Below are 22343 nucleotides of genomic sequence, written 5' to 3'. Positions count from 1 at the left end.
ACCTTCCAAAAGAGAAGTTTAGAGTGAGGATATACGGTAATACCCTTTGAGAGGGGATCGTGCAAACATATGTGTTCAAAATGTGTGAGTGTTAAAGGTAAAGCTGTGTGTTTTAAAACAGATTGCACATAATTTTGAATTTGAAGATATTGAAACATCTCCATAGAAGAAATATGATGAGAGGGCTGTAGCAAAAATAAACTTAGCATATTGCTCCTAATCTACAAGTCATACACTTGACGGAAACCTGCTTTAGTCCACCACTAGAATCTTCTTGATTTTTCTTATCATAGGGGAAAGAAGAATTGTTAGAGAGTTGCAAGAGGTGTACAGTATGTGTCTGTATTAGCCTCTTTGAGTTTTTCAAAGATTCCCAGATTTTTAGTAAATGCGTTAGCACCAGGCGAGTAATATGTTGCCAATAACTGTGTCCATAGAATTGCGTCTATAGCCATACATGCAACCAGGTAGGCTTTATTACTGACCCATAATAGAGTATTAGAGGATGTAGGACAGGAAGTTTGATGGGCAATTTGTGATGCTCAGTAGTGGTTGATAATATTATTATATGCAGAATCACCAGTTCCCTTTAAACTTGAACCAAAATGGAACTGCATAGATTTTATCAGACTAGACTCCTGCCATATAAGCCACAAACATGCCTGCTGAATTGATCATAAACTATGCAATGGTATATAAACAGGAAGAACCCTAAAAGGTACACCTATTTAAGAAGCAATGTCATTTTCAGGGCAACAATCCTTCCCAGCCAAGATATGTGATACTTCTTCCAAGAATCAAGAATGGATGTCGTTTGTCTCAGAAGTGATTCCTAATTGGCTGCATATAAAGTCTCATAGGAGGGTGTGATGTAAACTACATATAAAGGGAAGATGAGAATGCACCCAATGATATTGAAAATTATCCTTAAAGAATATGTAAGCCCAACATTTGATATTCCTGATATGTACCTGCTCTACCATGTACTTGTATGAAAACGTATCCTGTTTTTTTTAGCAGTGCTTCCTTTGTGTAAAATCCTTCCTGCCGGTCCCTATGCTTTCCTATTAAAAACAACTACACTTGGTATGAGAGTACAGTATGGTCAGTTCTCTAGCTGTGCTGGGAACTCAATGTGCTCTCCTCCAAAGATCAGTCTTCTCCTGACACACCCTCCCTGAACAACCTTTCATTGGGAAGATCAATGTTCTGCTGTTTCTCCGCCCCTAGCTCTAATGCAGCTGAGAACAGAGATTACGTATTCTTATAAGAGTGGGAGAAAAGGGTTTTTTTTTCTATCTGTATACAAATGTTTTGGCATTCATTTCCATTGAAACTGAGTGGGTTGTTTTACAAGGTGAGGGTTTATAATCACTTTAAGTGATTGGACTTGGTCGACTCCAAGAGTAATATTCAAGGCAATGGATTTTGAGATGTTTGCATAAAGCCCTGAGCACTCTGGATAAGAGAGCAACAGAGACACATTTGGACAGCAGCATTGTCAATCTGGAGTAAGGGTAGTGTTAGATGGACTAGCAGATTTAGATACTAACAAATTGAAGCCAAACTCCAGCTAACATTTTTTAACCACTAGCCTACTGGGCACTTATACTCCCTTCCTACCCAGGCAAATTTCCAGCTTTCAGCGTTGTCACACTTTGAATGACAATTGTGCGTTCATGCAACACTGTACCCATATGAAATTTTTATCATTTTTTTTGTGACAGATAGAGCTTTATTTTGGTGGTATTTAATCACATTGGGGTTTTTTATTTTTTCTTAAACAAACCAAAAACCACTGAAAATTTGGGGGAAAAAAAGTATTTTCTTAGTTTTTGTTATAAAATTTTGTAAATAAGTGATTTTTCTCCTTCACTGATGTGCGCTAATGAGGCTGCAGTGATGGGCACTGATAGGCTGCACTGATGGACACTGATAGGTGGCACTGATGGGCACTGATGAGGAGGCACTGGTAGGTGGCACTGATGGGCATTGACAAGCATCACTGATGGGCACTGAAAGGCAGCACTGATACATGGCACTGATATATGGCACTGATATATGGCACTGTTAGGCGGCACTGACTGACACTGTTAGGCGGCACTGACTGGCACTGATAGGTGGCACTGATGCACACTGACTGGCACTGATAGGTGGCACTGACTGGCACTGATAGGTGGCACTGATTGGCAGCACTGATAGGTGGTACTGATTGGCATTGATAGGTGGCGCTGACTGGCACTGATGGATGACACTGAAAGGCAGCTCAGATGGGCACTGATATGTGGCATTGATGTGCACTGGTATGCACTGATATGTGGCATTGATCTGGCACGTGGCACTGATCGGCACTGATGGACTTTGACAGGTGGCACTGCTGGGGCTACACTGATCATCAGGGCACACTGATCATCAGTGCCCTGATGATCAGTGTACATGTCCCCTCCGAGGAATGCCATCTACCGGCTCTCCTCTCCTCTTGAGCTGTCAGCGTGACAGCTTGAGAGGAGAGAAATGCCGATAACCGGCATTTCCCTGTTTACATGTGATCAGCCGTGATTGGACATGACCGAGCCGACATCTTCAGCTCTTTCCGTGATCGGTGATCCGCTGTGTCCGAGGGACACAGAGCACCACCGATCGCCGCGCTGCGCGCTCCCTGAGCCGCGCATGCGCGGTGAGAATGGGAGGACATCATATGACGTCCTCTCAGAACGAGAGAACCACTTTGCACCCGTCATTGGACTATATGATGGGCGGGAGGTGGTTAAGCAGTTACAGAAAACAGTTTTGTTCCTTTTGGGATAAAAGTTTCCCATAATTAAAAACTGATCATTGTAAGCACTCCTGTCAGTGGTAAATGGTTTGTCTCAACCCTCTAACTGCTATATCTGCAGGACAGTGAGGTCAGTTTAAAAACAACTGACTTACTGGCAGGATTACCAGGTGGAAAAGAAAGAAAGAAAGAAAGAAAGAAAGAAAGAATGCAGCCATCACATTGGTAAGCTGCAATATAATAAATGTTTGCTTTTGGGCTTAAACTTGCTGAACTCCTCCACTCTTCCTACCACTCCATCCCCTACAGCTTTCTCCTCCTGTGCCACCATCCCCTCCCTCCTAGATTGTAAGCTCGAAAGAGCAGGGCCCTCAATCCCCTCATGTTTTGCATTATATTGTATTGTTATTGTTCTGTCCCCCATTGTAATGTACAGCGCTGAGCGAACTATTGGCGCTTTATAAATACTGTATAATAATAATAATACAGCCTTAAGCACAGGCTTATTATTTTGGAAACATAGTGGGTAAACATGATTCAAACTCCTGCTGCAAAGCTGAACAAAATGAACTACATACTGAACTGGAATGGTACATTCTGTATAACTACACTGTATGTATCCATAATATAACTGATTATTTTGTATCCACACAACATCTAGTAATTCATCCAACACGCTGAATATACAGATTTTTCCAACCTACTAAAAACATTTGATTAGAAAAAAATTATTAATGTGTTTGTAAACTCCAAATATATTTTTCTGGATGCTTGGCATAATTGTCTCACTGCACACAGATTTGAAAGATATTTATTATTTTGTGAATCTATTGCAAAGTTTCTTACCTGTCAGTAATAGCATTTCTTGTAAGGCTGCTAACAATAACTCCCTTTCTTACATTCAGCAATATTACTGTCAGTGTGCCATGGGTAACTCCTTTAGTTGGCCTTTGGGCTGTCTATCCGATCTGATAGGCAGCTCAATAGTAAACTGAAGTGCACATGCCAAGCTGACAATGCTGCTTCTAATTGCAAGACAGTGGATTAGCACTGTCAGCTTGCAGCAACAAGTGCTGTTAGTGACAGGATCTCTAGGTAAGATTTACAAAAATCATTTGCTTAAGAAAACGGTATGCAATGAGGCATGTAAAATTGATGTCTGGGTTAACATAAAGTTTAACCTGAGGTCCATGTAATCCATCCACAGCACACATAGACTGTCTCTCAGGGTCAGTAGGAGAGCAGTGGGAAGTTTATAATCTGAAGTTTTTCCACTCATTTCACACTTCAAAGACATGTTGGTAGGTTATTTGGCTCCAGTCTAAACTGGCCCTAGTATGTGTATGAATGTGAGTTAGGGACCTTAGATTGTACACTCCTTGAGGGCAGGGACTGATGTGAAAGTACAATATATATGTAAAGCACTGCGTAAATTGCACGTGCTATATAAATGCCAATAATACTACTACTACTGCTAATAATAATAATAATATTCTTATCAATACAAGTTAATGTTTTACATTGTTTGTATGCTTTTGTAACATGTACAAGGGAGCTGTTAAAACAATTGTGCCTTGGTTATCCTGTTTGCCTGAAGAAAATAGACCATTGCAGTCTCTAATGACATGATGCCTTCCAAATGCTTTTGGTAGTCAGAAGCCACATGATCTAATGCTGACCATACACTTACAGACTTCTAAGAGGTTCTTTTAACAGATTCCTAAATTCATGCTACACAGCACAGATGGACTAATTTCCCCCTGCAGCTATTGTATTTTGGCAGCCAGCCCCGCCAGCTGTCAAAATACCCAAACAGTGACTGCATCTCATTGGATACAGGCTCTGTTCGGTCAGCAGATTTCTGCATGGCTCTTTCAATTTTTCATTTGCAGGATGTCAAGAAGGTTGTGGGCGGCCACTGAGCAAAGTTTGGACAACTTTAGTCCATGCAAGACTGATTATAAGTGTAGGTTTTCATTCAAGTATTTTTTTCTTCAAATAGTATTGTGATTTGTGATTATACCAATAAATGCCCAGTTCATTCCTTTGAAGTTTAATTTTAATGACAGGTCCACATTAAGGCTGTTACAGATGGGCAGGTTTCTTATGAGTGTTATCCATAGATCACACAATAGAGTTATTTGCTGCCTTTCTTACCAATCACCACGGCAACAAACCTGTTGCAATCGTTATTTCAGACTTGGATTACATTTTTTTTAATGTATACACAGCATTTTTTAAACTAAAATAGGACATAACCTGCACAAATTTTCAAGAAAATAAATACGGCAAGGGCTTTGCAAAACTGCAATGATTTGTAGCAGTGCAAATAGTCAATGGAGTACATGTGGTTGTTAAAGTAAAAAAAAAACAACACTTTTAGGGCACTTTTACACTTGCTTCATAATGTGGGATTTGACATACTTTTTTTTTAAGCGTTCTGATGGCCAATCAAAGTGCCTGTCACTAAATAAAATGGTTACCCTACAGTCATATTCACACTGTTGTGTTTTCTTTGGTTCAAAAATTATACCCCATGTCCCTTTCTTGGTGCTTCAAAGCATCTCCAAAGCCTCCATGGAAATCTATGACAATGCTCTCTAACAGCACCTTCAGCTTTTGAGAGGCTTTTAGCCAGAGTTAGCTTTGCTTTGTTTTGAATGTATTGCAGGTATGAGATATCCCAGGATGCACTGGAAAACCAACAAGCGAACAAGAAAGACGTCATCAGCAGTCACTTCAGATTCATGTGCATATTATCTGGAGGGGTCTGGTGCAGATGTCACAACTGGTGTGCAGTGTAAGGCAGCAAGAAGGGGAGCTGAGTCTGGACTGCAGTGGAGAAACAAGTAGACGGCACACGTGGTGTGCAACATGGGAACGCTATAGAGGAAGGTGAGCGGGGACCAGAGAGAGAGGACTGAGCAGAAGAGGATCTGCAGAGCTGGCAGACCGGAGCAGGAGAAACTAGCTGTCACACGTGGTGCACAGCATGGAAGCAACAAAGTAGGAGGTAAGTGGGGACTGGAGACAGAGGAGGATCAGCAAACCAGAAGATCAGCAGAGCAGGGGGTTACTACTGAGTGGGAGATCAGCAGAGTTAGGGGTACTACTGAGACGGGGACCTGCTGAATGAGGGTAATATCACAAACACAAAAAAGCAAGTTGAAGCGGTAAGTGGTTTAATGTGTGTTAAAGTGTAAACGAGCCCTAAATGTTTATTTTATATTGTGGATATATTGCTAATGAAAAAATCTGAACAATGAGACTGCCCATTTCATATATCAAACAGATACAGATGAGTAAGTGCTGAAATGTAGGCTATTGTTTATGAATGCTTTGGAGGTTTAAAAGAATAAAATTGTCTGGGAATTCAAAATAGCTCTGTGGAAACGTGATAAAATTATAATGGCTCACTAAATGAAGACAGAGAAACCGCTGAGGCCCATTAGAATTACAATGTACCACAAAATGCATTTTCTTGTACATTTGGGTGCAGAACCTGGTACATTACTGAAACCTCCGGAGGTGTTTTAATAATGAGAAAAAAAGGGCTTTTATCCTAAACAGGAAGACTAATGCTGGTCATACACTAGTAGATCTTTGAACAAATGTTTGTATGAACAAATTAGGATATTCGATGACATGATGAATGTCTTTTAAACGTTTGCTTTTACCATTTAGATTTGGAGCGAATGGGCCTTCCTGAATGAAAATCACATTCACTGTTAGAAATGTGTTTGAGAAAAGTTCCATCCTACTTCTTCCAATTTTCTTGTTACTGCAGTCCAAAATAAATGTTGATTTAGTAGGGTCACTACTAATCATTAGAAGATCAAAGAAATGTTCTTTGAATTAAAATTTTCAAACAAAATTCTGCTAGTGCATGGCTAGCTTAAACCTGCCTTGTTTTAAAGAGAACTAGTAACTTCCCTAATGTTTAGAGTCTACGTGTATGGTTTATATTCTGTGCTTTGGCTGAATATGACTGCATGTCAAAGTTGCTGTGACAGTCTGGTAAGTATATATTGATACATCAGTCTTATGTGTGGCCAGTTTCCTCCACAGTGCAGTAAGCAAAGTGAGCACAGTCCTATGTATTCTTTTTAGCTGCATACTGTACTGCTTTAGAAATGGGGGAGAGGATGAAAGATAAGGATTCAGTAGATTCAAAGGCTGCGGTGACTACATTATTGTTAACCAATTGCTGTCCATCAAACATAAAATAGATACATAAAACTGTCCTGGATGCCAGCGATTATAAGCTTGGTATCATTTTTACAGCTGAAGATCAGCTGTTTAGTAAAAGTGATCTGGGCAGCCCTATAGCCAACAGATCACTTTTACTGTTGCAAAAAAGACTCCCCCACCACCACCCATGGGCGCTCCTGGCGTCTCACATTCCTCCGGAGTGCCCAGGACAGCAGTGAACAGAGGATAACAAGCTACACAGAAGATTAAGGAACATCTGCTCCCTGATCTCCCCTATATGAACCCTGAAGTGATAACAATTTAAGCACTTATGGTTTCAGAGCTGTCATTCCTTGGAGTGCTGGGGTGACATTGTGGATCTAATAGACCCCTGATGTCTCCATAACACTGCCTTTTTTAAACAAGGGTGTCCAAGCACCCTGGGGTGCCTTCAGGTATTCTCAAGGATGCCTTGTCAAAATGCCTAAAAATAGCATAAATATTGTATACAAGCTGGGGGGTGGGTAAATCCTGCCTTTCAGTTACACTAAGCCACAGGTTTTCATTGTGCACCATGATAACATTCCTGCCACTGGCATCCTAAAAGCCAATGATGTCATCAGTTAACAAAGAGGAACATCGGATGCCTGCACAGCATTCTTGTTTGCCCCTCCTCTGCCCCTCTCCATCAGCACTGGGGTCATATTAGCTGAGGGAGAGTGAGGGAGAGAAACCAAGAGAAAAGAAACACTGGAATAACAGCAAGTAACAGTGAGCAAAGGTGTAATGACTTTGGAAGAATAAGTCACCTCTTGCATTGGGGGTCCTTTGTGTGTGGATGTTGCTGCATTATGTAAAACTATTAGTTTAGTTTCTGACATTTTAGATGAGATGCCTTGAGTTTGTGCAGAATTTTAATGGGTGCCTTGGTTGAAATATGGTTGAGAAACACTGCTGTAAAGAGTACCTGTCACCTGCCCAAAGCTACCACAAAGAACAGGTTAGCCCCCTTGTGATAGCAGATACAAATGCAAGTGTTGGTCCCACACAGTGATCGCACCATGAGTGAGAGCTATAATTCTAGGGCCATAATTCATAGTTAACTCCAAACCAATAACATTTAAAAGCTTAAAAGCCTCACCTATGAAAAATGTTAGCTACTGTATTTGGTTGCCATTTCATGGGCATGTGCAACTTTTAGTCTTGATGTATTTGGCATCTATTTTCCACATAACATCATCTTTTATACTTTGCCAAAAACTTGGGTATTATATTGTGTTTTTGTGCACTAAAATTCATTTTGGTGTATTTTTTTCCTGAAAAGGCCATAAAGAGTACCTGTCACCTGCTCAAAGCTACCACATAAAGAGCAGGTTAGGCCCCTTGTGATAGCAAATACAAATGCAAGTGTTGGTCCCACACAGCGATCGCACCATGAATGAGAGCTATAATTTTAGGGCCATAATTCATAGTTAACTCCAAACCTATAACCTTTAAAAATTTAAAAGCCTCACCTATGAAAAATTCTAGCTACTGTATTTGGTTGCCATTTCATGGGCATTTGCAACTTTGATTCTTGACATGTTTGGCATCTATTTTTGACATAACATCATCTTTTATACTTTGCCAAAAACTTGTGTATTATTTTGTGTTTGTGTGCACTAAAAATTCATTTTAGTGTATATTTTTCCTGAAAATGTGCCTTTGAACTGCGCAAATAAGCTGCAAGTGACATATTAAACGTTTGGTGTTCTGTTTAAAGCTTCTCTTTTCTCTCATGTGAACATGGTTGAATGAGCTTTTTAAATTGAATTTATTTATTTGTGCCAGCATAAAATGCACACAAAGACACAAATAATGTTAGCGTTAAACATACATGTAGCAAATATTTTTTTTTCACTGTGCCTATACAATCTTTGTCCTGAAAGCCTGGATAGATGGAGTCTATGCAGAGATCTTTAGAGAACTTCATTAGAAAATATCACCTGCCAAGACTTTAAAAAGAGTGAATACTGAAGAGGACAGTATTTTACTCAGAGGAAAATGATGTGCAGTGGCATCATATTTTATTCTATGCTGGGTTTTCTTTCTGGCCATCGGAAAAAAACACCAAAATGCTAGTTCCAATGAGTGGCAGCAAATAGCATTTCTTCTCCAATGTTGCATTGCTTATTGTTATTTGGTACCGGTATAACTGGTAAAATGCCTTGACAGCTCTGATAATTTAATATCTTATTGAATATCATCTAATTCTGGTATATCTTATACAACGGGGTATTTAACAAATTCCAGAGATTTCTGAAGAGTAACATTTGGGGGCAGTCTTCACACGCTTTTTGTCTGACATTTGAGAACAGTAATGGTCCAAGGAATCTATCTGTAAAGACAGATGGCAGATCTGCCTGAAGATACAGTCAGAGTAGGAAGATTCATGCCAGGTTAGTCATTCTTTATACACATATGATGTTTATTTTACTAAAAGATGTTGGATTAAACTTGCTCACTCTCAATTTTTAAAAGAGTAACTACACTCTGATCTGGAGACATATCATAGACAAATGTGCCAAGCTGATTAAAGTGATATTAAGAGATTAAATTAATATTAAAGGCAATTTCTAAAAACAAAACAAAAAACAAACATGTCATACGTACCGGCTCTGTGGAGTGGGTTTGCACAAAGCAACCCTGATCCTCCTCTTTTCCGGTCCCCTGCTGGCACTCCTGGTCCTTCCCACCTGTCTAATGCCCCCAGAGCAAGCAGCTTGCTATGGGGGCACCCAAGCAAGCAGGCTGTCTCCCGAGCCACTGCTCTGTGTGTCCATTCACACACAGAGTTGTGGCTCTGCCCATCCCCTCTCCCTTCATTGGCTCACTGGCTGTGATTGACAATGACTGCCGCTGCTGTCTCAGTCAATAAAGAGGGAGAGTTATGGGAGAGCTGAGGCTCTTGCGCACATTGCTGTATCGCAATGGGGCTCAGGTAAGTATTAGGGGGACTGGAGAAGCTGCTGCACACAGAATTTTTTTTTCGCATAGAATGGATGAAGGCAAAAAACTTTGAGCCTTTACAACCCCTTTAATATACAGTCTTCTGCGAGGGTGCCCTGTGCATTCTCCATTCAGTCCTACAAAGGGTTCATTTATCACTGGAGTACAGAAATCCATAGAACTGCATGAGGTCCTTTCTCGGAAGATTATATTTATCAGCTTTGCAGTGTTGTATGTGATTTGTTAGTGGATCGAGGTGCAGTTATTCATTATCAATTGATAGTGATAAAGTTTAAAGCATAACAAAAGGCAAAACTTTTTTTTTAGTTTTGGATAGAGTGAAGAGGGATTAGAACACCTGTTGGGTTTTTAAATTGCTGTCTATGTCCCCATTAGGAGATTCACCCTATCTGTTTGTCCTGTTTACCATTATCACTGAAAGTCCCAAATTTTGGGGTTGTCACTAGAACTTGAAAAGGTGGAAAATTTTCCAATGGGAACACCAGTTTTGGTGACCCTAATGACAACCAAGGATGTCCTCACTTTGGAGGGATTTCTTCTCCCTTCCTGTTTTAGCTATGGGATAGAAAGTGAAGGGAAATCATCTTAATGGGACACAGATGGAAAAGAAAAAAAATACTTGCAGGGGGTATAACTCTCCCTTACTCTATCCAAAATGAGAGAAAAAAGTTTTGCCTATAGTTCTACTTTTATTTATAAGTCCATTCAGCTCAGAAGGATCTGACATGCAGTTTTATGGCTGTTTCATGGACCTGTCTGGCAGGAAGGGCTGGTGGAACATAAATCTATAAAATAAGTGTAACTATGCCAAGGCTGCAGCTACAATTTATGTTAAAGAGAATCTTTAATTTTGCTCATTCAGAGCAAACCCCCACCTGCTCATACTCACCTTTGCCTCACTGCCCCCATCTTTGTATCATTGCTCTGTAGTTGCCCATGGTAGTTACCCAGTGTGCCCAGGCATTGGGGAAGATGCAACCTCCTCATTTTATGCAGTGTTTGGGCCTAAGCAATAAATTGCCAGGCAGAAACACTGTCACTTGAGGGAGAGGAGGAAACAATTAACCTTGTGTAAATTCGATCATGGAGCTTACACAGGGTTTTGACTTTCAGCACCAATAGAAGAATGGAGGGGTAGTAGATAAATAGGAAGATGAGTATTAGTGGGTGGGGGGATGTTCTTTCAAAGTGATAGTAAAGCCACTTAGTTAATTTTTACCCACAGGTAAGCTTATAATAAAACTTACCTCCTACAGGTAAAATGAATATCACCTAAACGTGCACCATTTAGAAGATATTCGGGGGGGTTTTAGAGTCAATGCATCCGCTGTGAAGGAACGCCACACCTGTGCCATTCCATAAGAGCACTGTGCCATGTCCTGAGACTCCACTACACATGCGTGGGACTGATGTCATCGTGACTCAGCCAATCAGATGGCTGAAGCTCGGAATCGGGAAGGAAGATCGGGAGAAGATGGAACCCTCTACAGTGGTGACAGCATGCTGCTGGAGGGCTTTTTTTAAGGTATGTTTTACATAATGAGCTAGTATGCGATGCATACTAGCACATTATACCTTTACATTGCAGGGGATTTTTTTTTTTTTTGGATGTGGTTTACTACCGCTTTAACAGAAGCTGCCACTTTTCCATAAATGAAGAAAGTGACTGAGTCTCCTCTTTTTTAGTGCTAGGAAGGAAGAAATGTTTATGTTTTATGCTTTTATTTCACTTTCACACAGCAGCTATTCACTTTATATAGTTTATGTAAAGTTAAAGTGTTTGTTTTTATTGTTAGTGTTATTTGCTTATTACTCCTTACTACTTTGTCCTCATCAACCTTGACTGAATTTATAAAACACATTCCCCATCTGCAGTGGTTGATTCATTTACCAAACTGAACCACATTTGCTGCATCTGTAAATATCTTAATTTCCCATTTTTCAATAGCAAATGCACTGTATCGGTAACATTTCTGATATTTACCGTAGAGTCAATGCTATATTCGCCATCAGTAACCTGTTTTTAAATAGAAAATTATTGTTTCTGTAAGTGAATTAGTATTGATCCAGTGCTCTTGATCCCTCTCCATCCACACTTACTGCACTGCAAATAAGAATTGAGCTTAAAGTGGTGATAAACTTCAGACATAAAATATGAACAAAGCATATTCCACTATGATGCGTACTTGTCTCAATTAAGAGCACCAAGTGTAATTTCTGTCTGCTGCTTCATTCCTCTGCTATCAGCATGAATCACTACTGACAAGTTTTCCTGACACGAAGTGATGAAAAGGTGACAGGGGAGGGATCTCCAGCAGATTGACAGCCTCAGCTCTGTCCCTGTGTGCTGTGTGCAGGGGGGTGTGCCTTTTCCCTCCAATCAGCTCTCAGAGCTCTCCTCACTCAGTTCTGTAGAGTGTAATTTCAGCTTTCTGTTCTTTTGTTTCCTGAATACTCAGACATGCTTTATACATTCTGCACTTTGAATGGCTGTAGAGAAGAGAAGATTGCAGATAGTCAGGTGCACCTTATGTAATAGGATTTGATTCACCTCTGTGTATCACCTGGGGCCAGTCATTTTACAGAGTATAAATAAGGGTTTACAACCATTTTATATTGACACTGTTTGATAATGTTCTTCTCCACAAATAGATTATACACATTCACTACTTAATGGCCCTGTAAGCTGGGTAGCAGCCTAGGACCAGACACAGGGTCTACCTATACTATATTTCAATCATGGATCTGCTTCTTTGAATGGGATATCATTTTACAGTAGACCTATCAGAACCAAATTTTAATTCTGTCAGTCCAGAGCTATGAAACACACATCAGGCTCTTTATTCAGTTGTAAACTAGATCTAAACATTGCCTATCCCAACAAAGGGTTAATGATGGAAATCCTGGGCTTCTGTTTTATATGTTAATGAGGGAAAGCTCAGTGTGTCCCTCTTTGTCAGTAGGGACAGGTTGAGTTTCCTCTCATTTCAAATTGGCCAGAGAAACTGACAGTCCGCCAAAGGCCCATTTCAAACAAATGCATAGAAAAGTAAGATGTGTGTGTGTATATATATATATATATATATATATATATAAAAATAATTAGTTAATGTTATTATTGTTAGGTATGCTGTGTGAATAGGAACACATAAGCATACAGTCAAAATTTACTACAAAAGTGGAAATACACTTTGAAGCTTTGCTAGTGAGATTTTTACTTACAGTCCAGCTGAAATCAACTCTAAGCAAAGCAAGATGTTGACATTATTAGCTTTAATTAACAATGCAGAAAGCTAGGGGCAAAGTACATCATTCCATAACAGGTAATCAGCCATCATTTTTCATTGTTCTGACATCTCTAAATAGCTGAAATCTGATTGTTATCTGGTAGTGGACTGTGCACATTGTCATTGCTCTCTGCAGCTTGGATGGTTAATAAAGTGTGCACTGCATATAATTATATATTGGACATATATGAAGAAAACATAAAATCTATATTTTTTATACCACAAACTCATTTTCCCCTCAGATCTATGTACTGTATATATTATTCAATATGGTTCTCTTCAGCCTCTGTCAATTCCTTAGCAGGATGACTGCCTATTAGAAAGACAGTACTCAGCATCATTTTACTCAATCGATTCTCCAGGTTGTAATGGAAAGAGAACTGTGTCCCTGAGAAACAGGAAGTCTTCCCATAGGAGAATCAAGATTGAGGAGACGTGTTAATGAGATGGCATAGTGAGCTTGCTGGAGGGGGGCAGGAAATGGGATGTGGAATTAATTATTGATTAATGCATAATTTACAGATGTTTATCAGATAGTGATAATAAGAGATACAGCTAGTAACCAATTAGAGATTCTTTAGCTGTGGATTATATTTGTTAATAGTTGAGATGCCTTAGGACATCAAAAGCACACAGCAGCTATCTCATATTTTACTAAACTAAACCAATTTAGGAATAATTCTTTTGAACAGTATGTATTATCACTTTTGTATTGTTAAATAAGCCCCTTCAAGTAGACGACTATTTATAACTAGCTCAACCTAATAAACTCAGCAGTATCAGATACTATTTTTTCTCTATGTTTTAATTGAAGTGGCTTGAAGTAATAGGAAAATAAATCTGTACTATTACCATTGTTTTACTTGAAGCTTACCTGAAACATGCATAATGCACATTCTCGTCCTTCTGCAATACTACTTAATATGCCACCAATACTGACACTAAGATTGATTTGTGAGTCTGAAATAATCATCTCCTGGGTTATAGTAAGAGATCAGCAGATGTATAAATTAGACAAATCTGGCAAACCTCATCTTTTTCAGTGATTTGGGAATTATCAGTTCACTTCACTATATGCATGCAGGTTTGTTCAACCTGTGGATAAATCCAGGCAATCATAATTTATGAATTGCATTATGCTCTGCACATTGGACAAATTTTCACTTGCATATTCAGGCAAAATGAAAATTCATGAATCAATTGAAAATATGAGATTGTTCATAGGCTATTTCATTACTCCCTAAAAATGTATGTCTGTGCAGAAATTTGATTTGCTAGAGTCATCCTGTTCAACATCATCAGTTTTCTTATCTATAGTTATATTATGTACTCTCATCAAATTTCTGTCCTGTATAAGTCACAGTTTCTTTATATAACTGTATGTATTTCTTGTACATCTACAAATACAGGTATGTTATATTAAGTGTTTATAGCCAGGCTTGAAACATGCATAGTAGACAAATGAATGGGCAGTTTTGCTTTGTGTCTGCCTGTTCACTGGGACAGACTTTGTGTCTTCTGCATATATAGGGGATGCCCATTACACTGTCTACAAAAATAATCTTTCCCCTTACCATATAATTTCCTTATACTTCAGCTAAAGTGAACATAGTACTTCTACCATGTTAAATCAAGTACTGGGTTCCTTGGTTTCAGCTTAGGTCCATTACACCAAAAGACAGACAGGGGAAACAATTCCATCTCTCTTTGATAATGAGCCAGGAGAATGAATGGATCTGCTACCACACTAACTTGCTGTAGTTCATTCAGCTCCTTTATTTCACTACAATTTCATAGGAGCACAGAATTCAAGAAATGTATACTTAACACCAGGTTTTATATATGGAGGAAGAAACAAATCATAGTCAGTGTAGCACACATTTGCTAGAGAATGAGAATGACCCTGGTTTTGTTATTCATGTATGTAATAGATAGATAGATAGATAGATAGATAGATAGATAGATAGATAGATAGATAGATAGCCAGATAGATAGATTGGATGATAGATGATTTATAGACGATAGATAGGTTGGTAGAGAAATAGATAGACTGGATGATAGATGATTTATTGATAGAAAGAATGATGGATAGATAGATAGATAGATAGATAGATAGATAGATAGATAGATAGATAGATAGACCTGTTATATGTGTATGTAATAAAAAAAAATAAATGTCCAATATAAAATTATAGATCGATAGACAGATAAATAGAAATATTGGACAATAGATGATAGATAGATAGATAGATAGAACAATAAATGATTTATAGATAGAAAGGACGATAGATAGATAGATAGATAGATAGATAGATAGATAGATAGATAGATTGGATGATAGATGATTTATAGACGATAGATAGGACGGTAGAGAAATAGATAGACTGGATGATAGATGATTTATTGATAGAAAGAATGATGGATAGATAGATAGATAGATAGATAGATAGATAGATAGATAGACAGACCTGTTATATGTGTATGTAATAAAAAAAATAAATGTCCAATATAAAATTATAGATCGATAGACAGATAAATAGAAATATTGGAAAATAGATGATTGATAGATAGATAGATAGATAGATAGATAGATAGATAGATAGATAGATAGATAGATAGATAGATTGGACTATGGATAAGCAGTTATCATTATAGTAATGTTTAATCCTTAACAACACTTATTATAAGCACAGTTATTTTCTTCTGATAATATATATAATTATTGTTGGTGAAAATGTTTAATTTAATTTTTTTTTAACATGATTTTGTAACTGAAGAACCTTTATAGGCCCTCCAGTACCTCCCTTTGTATAATAAACAGGTCTGAGTAATTAGAGATGTAACCATTAGTAAAGTGATGGGGATGAATCTCTGACACTGTCATGTCTACACCTATTACTAGCATTCATTCATCTCTCTTCTCTGTGTGTATGACTGACATCCAGGATAGATGGTCTGCCATGGATTTTTTATGAATACACAACTCAGCATGGTATCATCAAACCACCTTCTCCATGCAATCCACATAGTGACACCCTACGTCTGCCCATTTCTCACCCCACACATCATGGTTCATTACTAGTAGAGACTCCGTTTTTCTGCTCACCTCAATCTTTTCAATGCGATCTTTCAGCGTCCTCACCGCCTCCTCCAATTCCTGCACCGCCTGTGGGGAGTCGAGGGGCAGATCTCCCATGGCTCCTTCCTTGGGACCCCATCCATCACTCCCCTCTTGGAAGCCCTTCTCCAGGCCGTTCTCGCAGCGGCTCAGCTTCCCGGTGAGCTCCCGGATGGCCTCCTGGTCGGTGTGGATCTGCTTCTTCTGCTGCAGCACGGTCTGCCGGAGCTGCTCGGCGGTGTTCTGTAGGGCGAGGAGCTCTTCTCCGACTGGCTGGGGGGAATCTCTCTGCACATCGGAGGGGCACTCCATGGCTAGGGGGGTGCAGATGAGTCTGCTGAAGCTGGGGGCAGACTGGCTCTTGGATCCGGGGAGCTCCAGGAAGGCGTCCTTCGATCCGTAGAGAGTCTTGACACCATGGAGAGCTCCCAGGCTCTTCTCATTGGGAGCGGCTGGAGCCGACTCATTCTCAGCACCAAGGACAGGTCCCTTGGCGGCGGGGTGGACGCTGGCTATAATGCATATGATGGCACCCAGGAATGCAAGCATTCCTGCCACCAGTAAGACGGCCAGAAACTTCAGGGTGACAGATACACGGGGACGAGCTAGCTAAGAAAGGAGGCTTCCACCCCGGGACCTGATGGAGCTGAACGGAGAGACGAAGATCCCTCACTGGCCGGTGTGCATAGAGCACCAGATGGAGAGAGGAGCGATCACACCGAACCCAATCTATACAATGCTCAGCCGCTGCTTGGTCTCTGACTTAGGAAGGGAGGAGAGGGCTAGACGTCATTACTCCCTCCCCACCCCCACTTTCATTTTTTTTGTTATTTCTCTAGTGAGTTAGCACGGTTTCTTTTAACCCCTAACTCCTCCATCAGGCTTGGTGTTCAGGGAATGTGATATTTATAGAGATACCATTAGGAATGACATGCATCAAATACACAGCAAGCTGATTTATGCATCATCATCATCATTATCATTATCATCCTATTTTATTGACACACTATTTAAATACACAATAGATTTTAACACACAATACAAATATATTGATGATCTGTTGCAGCATTTTTCAACAAGTGCAGGAAGACGTTTAATGTTGCATAGATTTCTTTGACATTTCAAATGTTAGATACCTTGACAACCCAAAGGCTGTGTGTACATTTAAACCAATATTGAAGGCGTGTTGTCAGCTTCTTAAAGTGGAACTTTTTAAAGTGTATTTTTAGTCAAAATTTAAAATCATATATTAAAGTGCTACCTATCCCAGAAGCAAACATTGATTATATTGCAGCATATCACAGTGGATACATGGTTAGCACTTCTGCCTGACAGTACTTGGGTCGTTGGTCCGAATTCCAACCATGGCACCACCTGCATGGAGTTTGCATGTTCTCCCTGTGCCTGCGTGGGTTTTCCTCCAGGTACTCTGGTTTCCTCCAACACTCCAAAGACATGCTGGTAAGTTAATTGGATCCTATCCAAATTGACCCTAGTATGTGTATGTATGAATGTGAGTTAGGGACCTTAAGTTGTACACCCCTTGAGGGTTAAGGACTGATGTGAATGTACAATATATATATATATATATATATACATATATATATATATATATATATATATATATATATAGCACTGCATAAATTGACACCGTTATATGTCTTTTTTAGGTTTTCAGTCTTTTATTTTCACTTGGTGATCCTGCCAGTAAGTCTGTTGATTTTCAACAGAACAAGAGATGTAGCAGTTAGAGCAGTGATTTTCTGAGTCATGGAACCCTTTAAGAATATGATGAAGGATATGGACCCCCTCCCCAGAGATATTCACATAAACACCAGTTTGCATGCAGTTAATATATGTACTTTATTTTTTGGAAATTAGATTGCCTCATACATATATGACGTACGCAAGATGATTGAAATACAATCATCTTGTGGAAATTAAACAAAAAAATTTTAATTCTACTCAAATCTACTACTACTACTACTACAGTTGCAAGAAAAAGTATGTGAACCCCTTGGGATTACGTGGAGTTTTGCATGAATTGGGCATAAAATGTGCTCTGAACATCATCTAAGTCACAACAATAGAAGAACACAGTCTGCTGAACATAATACTTAGAGATGAGCGAATCGAACTTGGCGAAGTGGAATTCGTTTAGAATATTAGGAAAAATTCGATTCGCATCGAATCCGAATTTTAGCCAACTTCGGATGCACGAATCGAATTTTCCCCGATCAGCCGGCAAAAGTGTCACTGCAGAGAGCTCCGCTATTTCTGACAGTTCTCTGACAGTTCTGACAGTTCATTTACAGCGGTTGAAACATTGTATCTATTTGTTTCCATTTAGGATACAGATGTTTTTATTCGGAAATAAATAGATACAATGTTTCAACCGCTGTAAATGAACTGTCAGAACTGTCAGAGAACTGTCAGAAATAGCGGAGCTCTCTGCAGATACACTTTTTGCTGTACTGGAATTCTTCTTCTTTTCATTCTTCTTCTTCTTTTCATTCTTCTTCTTCTTTTCATTCTTCTTCTTCTTCTTCTTCTTCTTCTTTTCATTCTTCTTTTCATTCTTCTTTTTCTTTTCATTCTTCTTCTTCTTCTTTTCATTCTTCTTTTCATTCTTCTTCTTTTCATTCTTCTTCTTCTTCTTTTCATTCTTCTTCTTCTTCTTTTCATTCTTCTTCTTCTTCTTTTCATTCTTCTTTTCATTCTTCTTCTTTTCATTCTTCTTTTCATTCTTCTCATTCTTCTTTTAATTCTTCTTTTCATTCTTCTTCTCATTCTTCTTTTCATTCTTCTTCTTTTCATTCTTCTTCTTCTTCTTTTCATTCTTCTTCTTCTTTTCATTCTTCTTCTTCTTCTTTTCATTCTTCTTCTTCTTTTCATTCTTCTTTTCATTCTTCTTCTTTTCATTCTTCTTCTTCTTCTTTTCATTCTTCTTTTCATTCTTCTTCTTCTTTTCATTCTTCTTCTTTTCATTCTTCTTCTTCTTCTTTTCATTCTTCTTCTTCTTCTTTTCATTCTTCTTCTTCTTCTTTTCATTCTTCTTTTCATTCTTCTTCTTCTTATTTTCATTCTTCTTCTTTTCATTCTTCTTTTCATTCTTCTCATTCTTCTTTTAATTCTTCTTTTCATTCTTCTTCTCATTCTTCTTTTCATTCTTCTTCTTTTCATTCTTCTTCTTCTTCTTTTCATTCTTCTTCTTCTTCTTTTCATTCTTCTTCTTCTTTTCATTCTTCTTTTCATTCTTCTTCTTTTCATTCTTCTTTTCATTCTTCTTTTCATTCTTCTTCTTTTCATTCTTCTTCTTCTTTTCATTCTTCCTCTTCTTCTTTTCATTCTTCTTCTTCTTCTTCTTTTCATTCTTCTTTTCATTCTTCTTCTTCTTCTTTTCATTCTTCTTCTTCTTTTCATTCTTCTTTTCATTCTTCTTCTTCTTCTTTTCATTCTTCTTCTTCTTCTTTTCATTCTTCTTCTTCTTCTTCTTTTCATTCTTCTTTTCATTCTTCTTTTCATTCTTCCTCTCATTCTTCTTTTCATTCTTCTTCTTCTTCTTTTCATTCTTCTTCTTCTTCTTTTCATTCTTCTTCTTTTCATTCTTCTTCTTTTCATTCTTCTTCTTCTTCTTTTCATTCTTCTTTTCATTCTTCTTCTTCTTTTCATTCTTCTTCTTCTTCTTTTCATTCTTCTTCTTTTTTTCATTCTTCTTCTTTTCATTCTTCTTTTCATTCTTCTTCTTCTTCTTTTCATACTTCTTCTTCTTCTTCTTTTCATTCTTCTTCTTCTTCTTTTCATTCTTCATCTTCTTCTTTTCATTCTTCTTTTCATTCTTCTTCTTTTCATTCTTCTTCTTCTTCTTTTCATTCTTCTTTTCATTCTTCTTCTTCTTCTTTTCATTCTTCTTCTTCTTCTTTTCATTCTTCTCATTCTTCTTTTCATTCTTCTTCCTCTTCTTCTTTTCATTCTTCTTCTTCTTCTTTTCATTCTTCTTCTTCTTCTTTTCATTCTTCTTCTTTTCATTCTTCTTCTTCTTCTTTTCATTCTTCTTTTCATTCTTCTTCTTCTTCTTTTCATTCTTCTTCTTCTTTTCATTCTTCTTCTTCTTCTTTTCATTCTTCTTTTCATTCTTCTTCTTCTTCTTCTTTTCATTCTTCTTTTCATTCTTCTTCTTCTTCTTCTTCTTTGTCGTGCCCCGTGACTGCCCAAATGAGTGAAGTGTGCGGTGATTCTAAGATCAACGGCACTCATCTGCATGTCATACTGACTGACAGTATTATTTCTCTTCCCCAGCAGACTCCAAGGGCATTTAAATTAAAGGTACAGTGTTCTGCACTAATATAAAGGCTCTCTGAAGCCTAGAAACCCTTTAAATAAGTTAAATTCGCGGCGAATAAATTTGCATCGAATCGAATTTCTCCCGCAAATTCGGCGAATCAGCCGAATCGAATTTTTGAATAATTCGCTCATCTCTAATAATACTACACAAACATTAGATGTTGCCATGGTTTAAATGCACATAACATGTAAACATTCACAGTGCAGGGAGGAAAAAGTGTGTGAACCTTTGGACTTAATAACTGGTTGACCCTTCTTTGGCAGCAATAACCCCAACCAAACGTTTCCTGTAGTTGCAGATCAGACCTGCACAATGATCTGGAGTAATTTTGGACCACTCCTCTTCACAAAACTGTTTCAGTGTAGCAATATTCTTGGGATGTCTGGTGTGAATTGCTCTCTTAAGGTCATGCCACAGCATTTCAATCGGGTTGAGGTCAGGACTCTGACTGGGCCACTCCAGAAGGTGTATTCTGTGCTGTTGCAGCCATTGTTTTGTTGAATTACTTGTATGCTTTGGGTTATTGTCCTGTTGCATCACCCATCCTCTGCGGAGCTTCAGTTGGCGGACAGATGGTCGTACATTTTCCTGCAAAATGTCTTGATAAACTCTGGAATACATTTTCCCATCAATGACAACAATCTGTCCAGGCCCTGAGGCAGCAAAGCAGCCCCAAACCATGATGCTCCCTCCGCCATGTTTTACAGTGGGGATGAGGTTTTGATGTTGGTGTGCTGTGCCTTTTTTTCTCCACACATAGTGTTGTGTGTTCTTCCCAAACAACTCAATCTTGGTTTCATCTGTCCACAGTATATTTTGCCAGTAGTGCTGTGGAACATCCAGGTGCTCTTTTGCAAACTTCAAACGTGCTGCCATATTCTTTTTGGACAGCAATGGCTTCCTCCGTGGTATCCTCCCATGTACTCCATTCTTGTTTAATGTTTTCCTTATTGTAGATGTGTCAACAAAAATGTTAGCATGTGCCAGAGATTTCTGTAGGTCTTTAGCTGACACTCTGGGATTCTTCTTTACCTCATGCAGCATTCTGCGCTGTGCTCTTGCAGTCATTTTTACAGGACGACCATGCCTAGGGAGAGTAGCAACAGTGCTAAACTTTCTCCATTTGTAGACAGTCTGTCTTACCGCGGACACATGAACATCAAGGCTTTTGGAGATACTTTTGTAACCCTTTACAGCTTCATGCAAGTCAACAATTCTTGATCGTAGGTCTTCTGAGAGCTCTTTTCTGAGAGGCATGGTTCACATCAGACAGTGCTTGTTGAAACCAGTAAACCCAAAACAGGTGTGTGTTTTTTAAGGGCAGGACAGCTGTCAGCAACACATCCAATATCATCACACTGATTGGAGTCAAGGTTGGCTCACTCCTGGCTCCAATTAGCTCTGGGAGAAGTCATTAAGCTAGGGCCTCACATACTTTTTCCTCCCTGCACTGTGAATGTTTACATGCTATGTGCAATTAAACCATGGCAACATCTAATGTTTGTGTAGTATTATGTTCAGCAGACTGTGTTCTTCTATTGTTGTGACTTAGATGACGTTCAGAGCACATTTTATGCCCAATTCATGCAAAACGCCACATAATCCCAAGGGGTTCAC

General features: G+C 38.8%; 1 protein-coding gene across 1 annotated transcript in view; it reads right to left on the bottom strand.

Moving 5' to 3' along the window:
* The window catches only part of NPTXR (neuronal pentraxin receptor), an 82879-nt gene extending 65743 nt beyond the window's left edge, over positions 1 to 17136 (bottom strand). The window contains exon 1 of the mRNA XM_089674294.1: positions 16370 to 17136. Within this exon, the coding sequence (XP_089530420.1) occupies positions 16370 to 16930 (561 nt within the window). The 5' untranslated portion in view covers positions 16931 to 17136. The remainder of the gene's footprint in view (positions 1 to 16369) is intronic.
* Positions 17137 to 22343: the final 5207 nt, after the last annotated feature.

Source organism: Staurois parvus, unplaced genomic scaffold, assembly GCF_062004578.1.
Source record: "Staurois parvus isolate SC_StPar_1 unplaced genomic scaffold, SC_StPar_1.0 ptg000149l, whole genome shotgun sequence".
In the NCBI taxonomy this organism is placed as follows: domain Eukaryota; kingdom Metazoa; phylum Chordata; class Amphibia; order Anura; family Ranidae; genus Staurois; species Staurois parvus.
The sequence above is the reverse complement of the archived record's forward strand: the minus strand, read 5'-3'. Positions and strand labels throughout refer to the sequence as shown.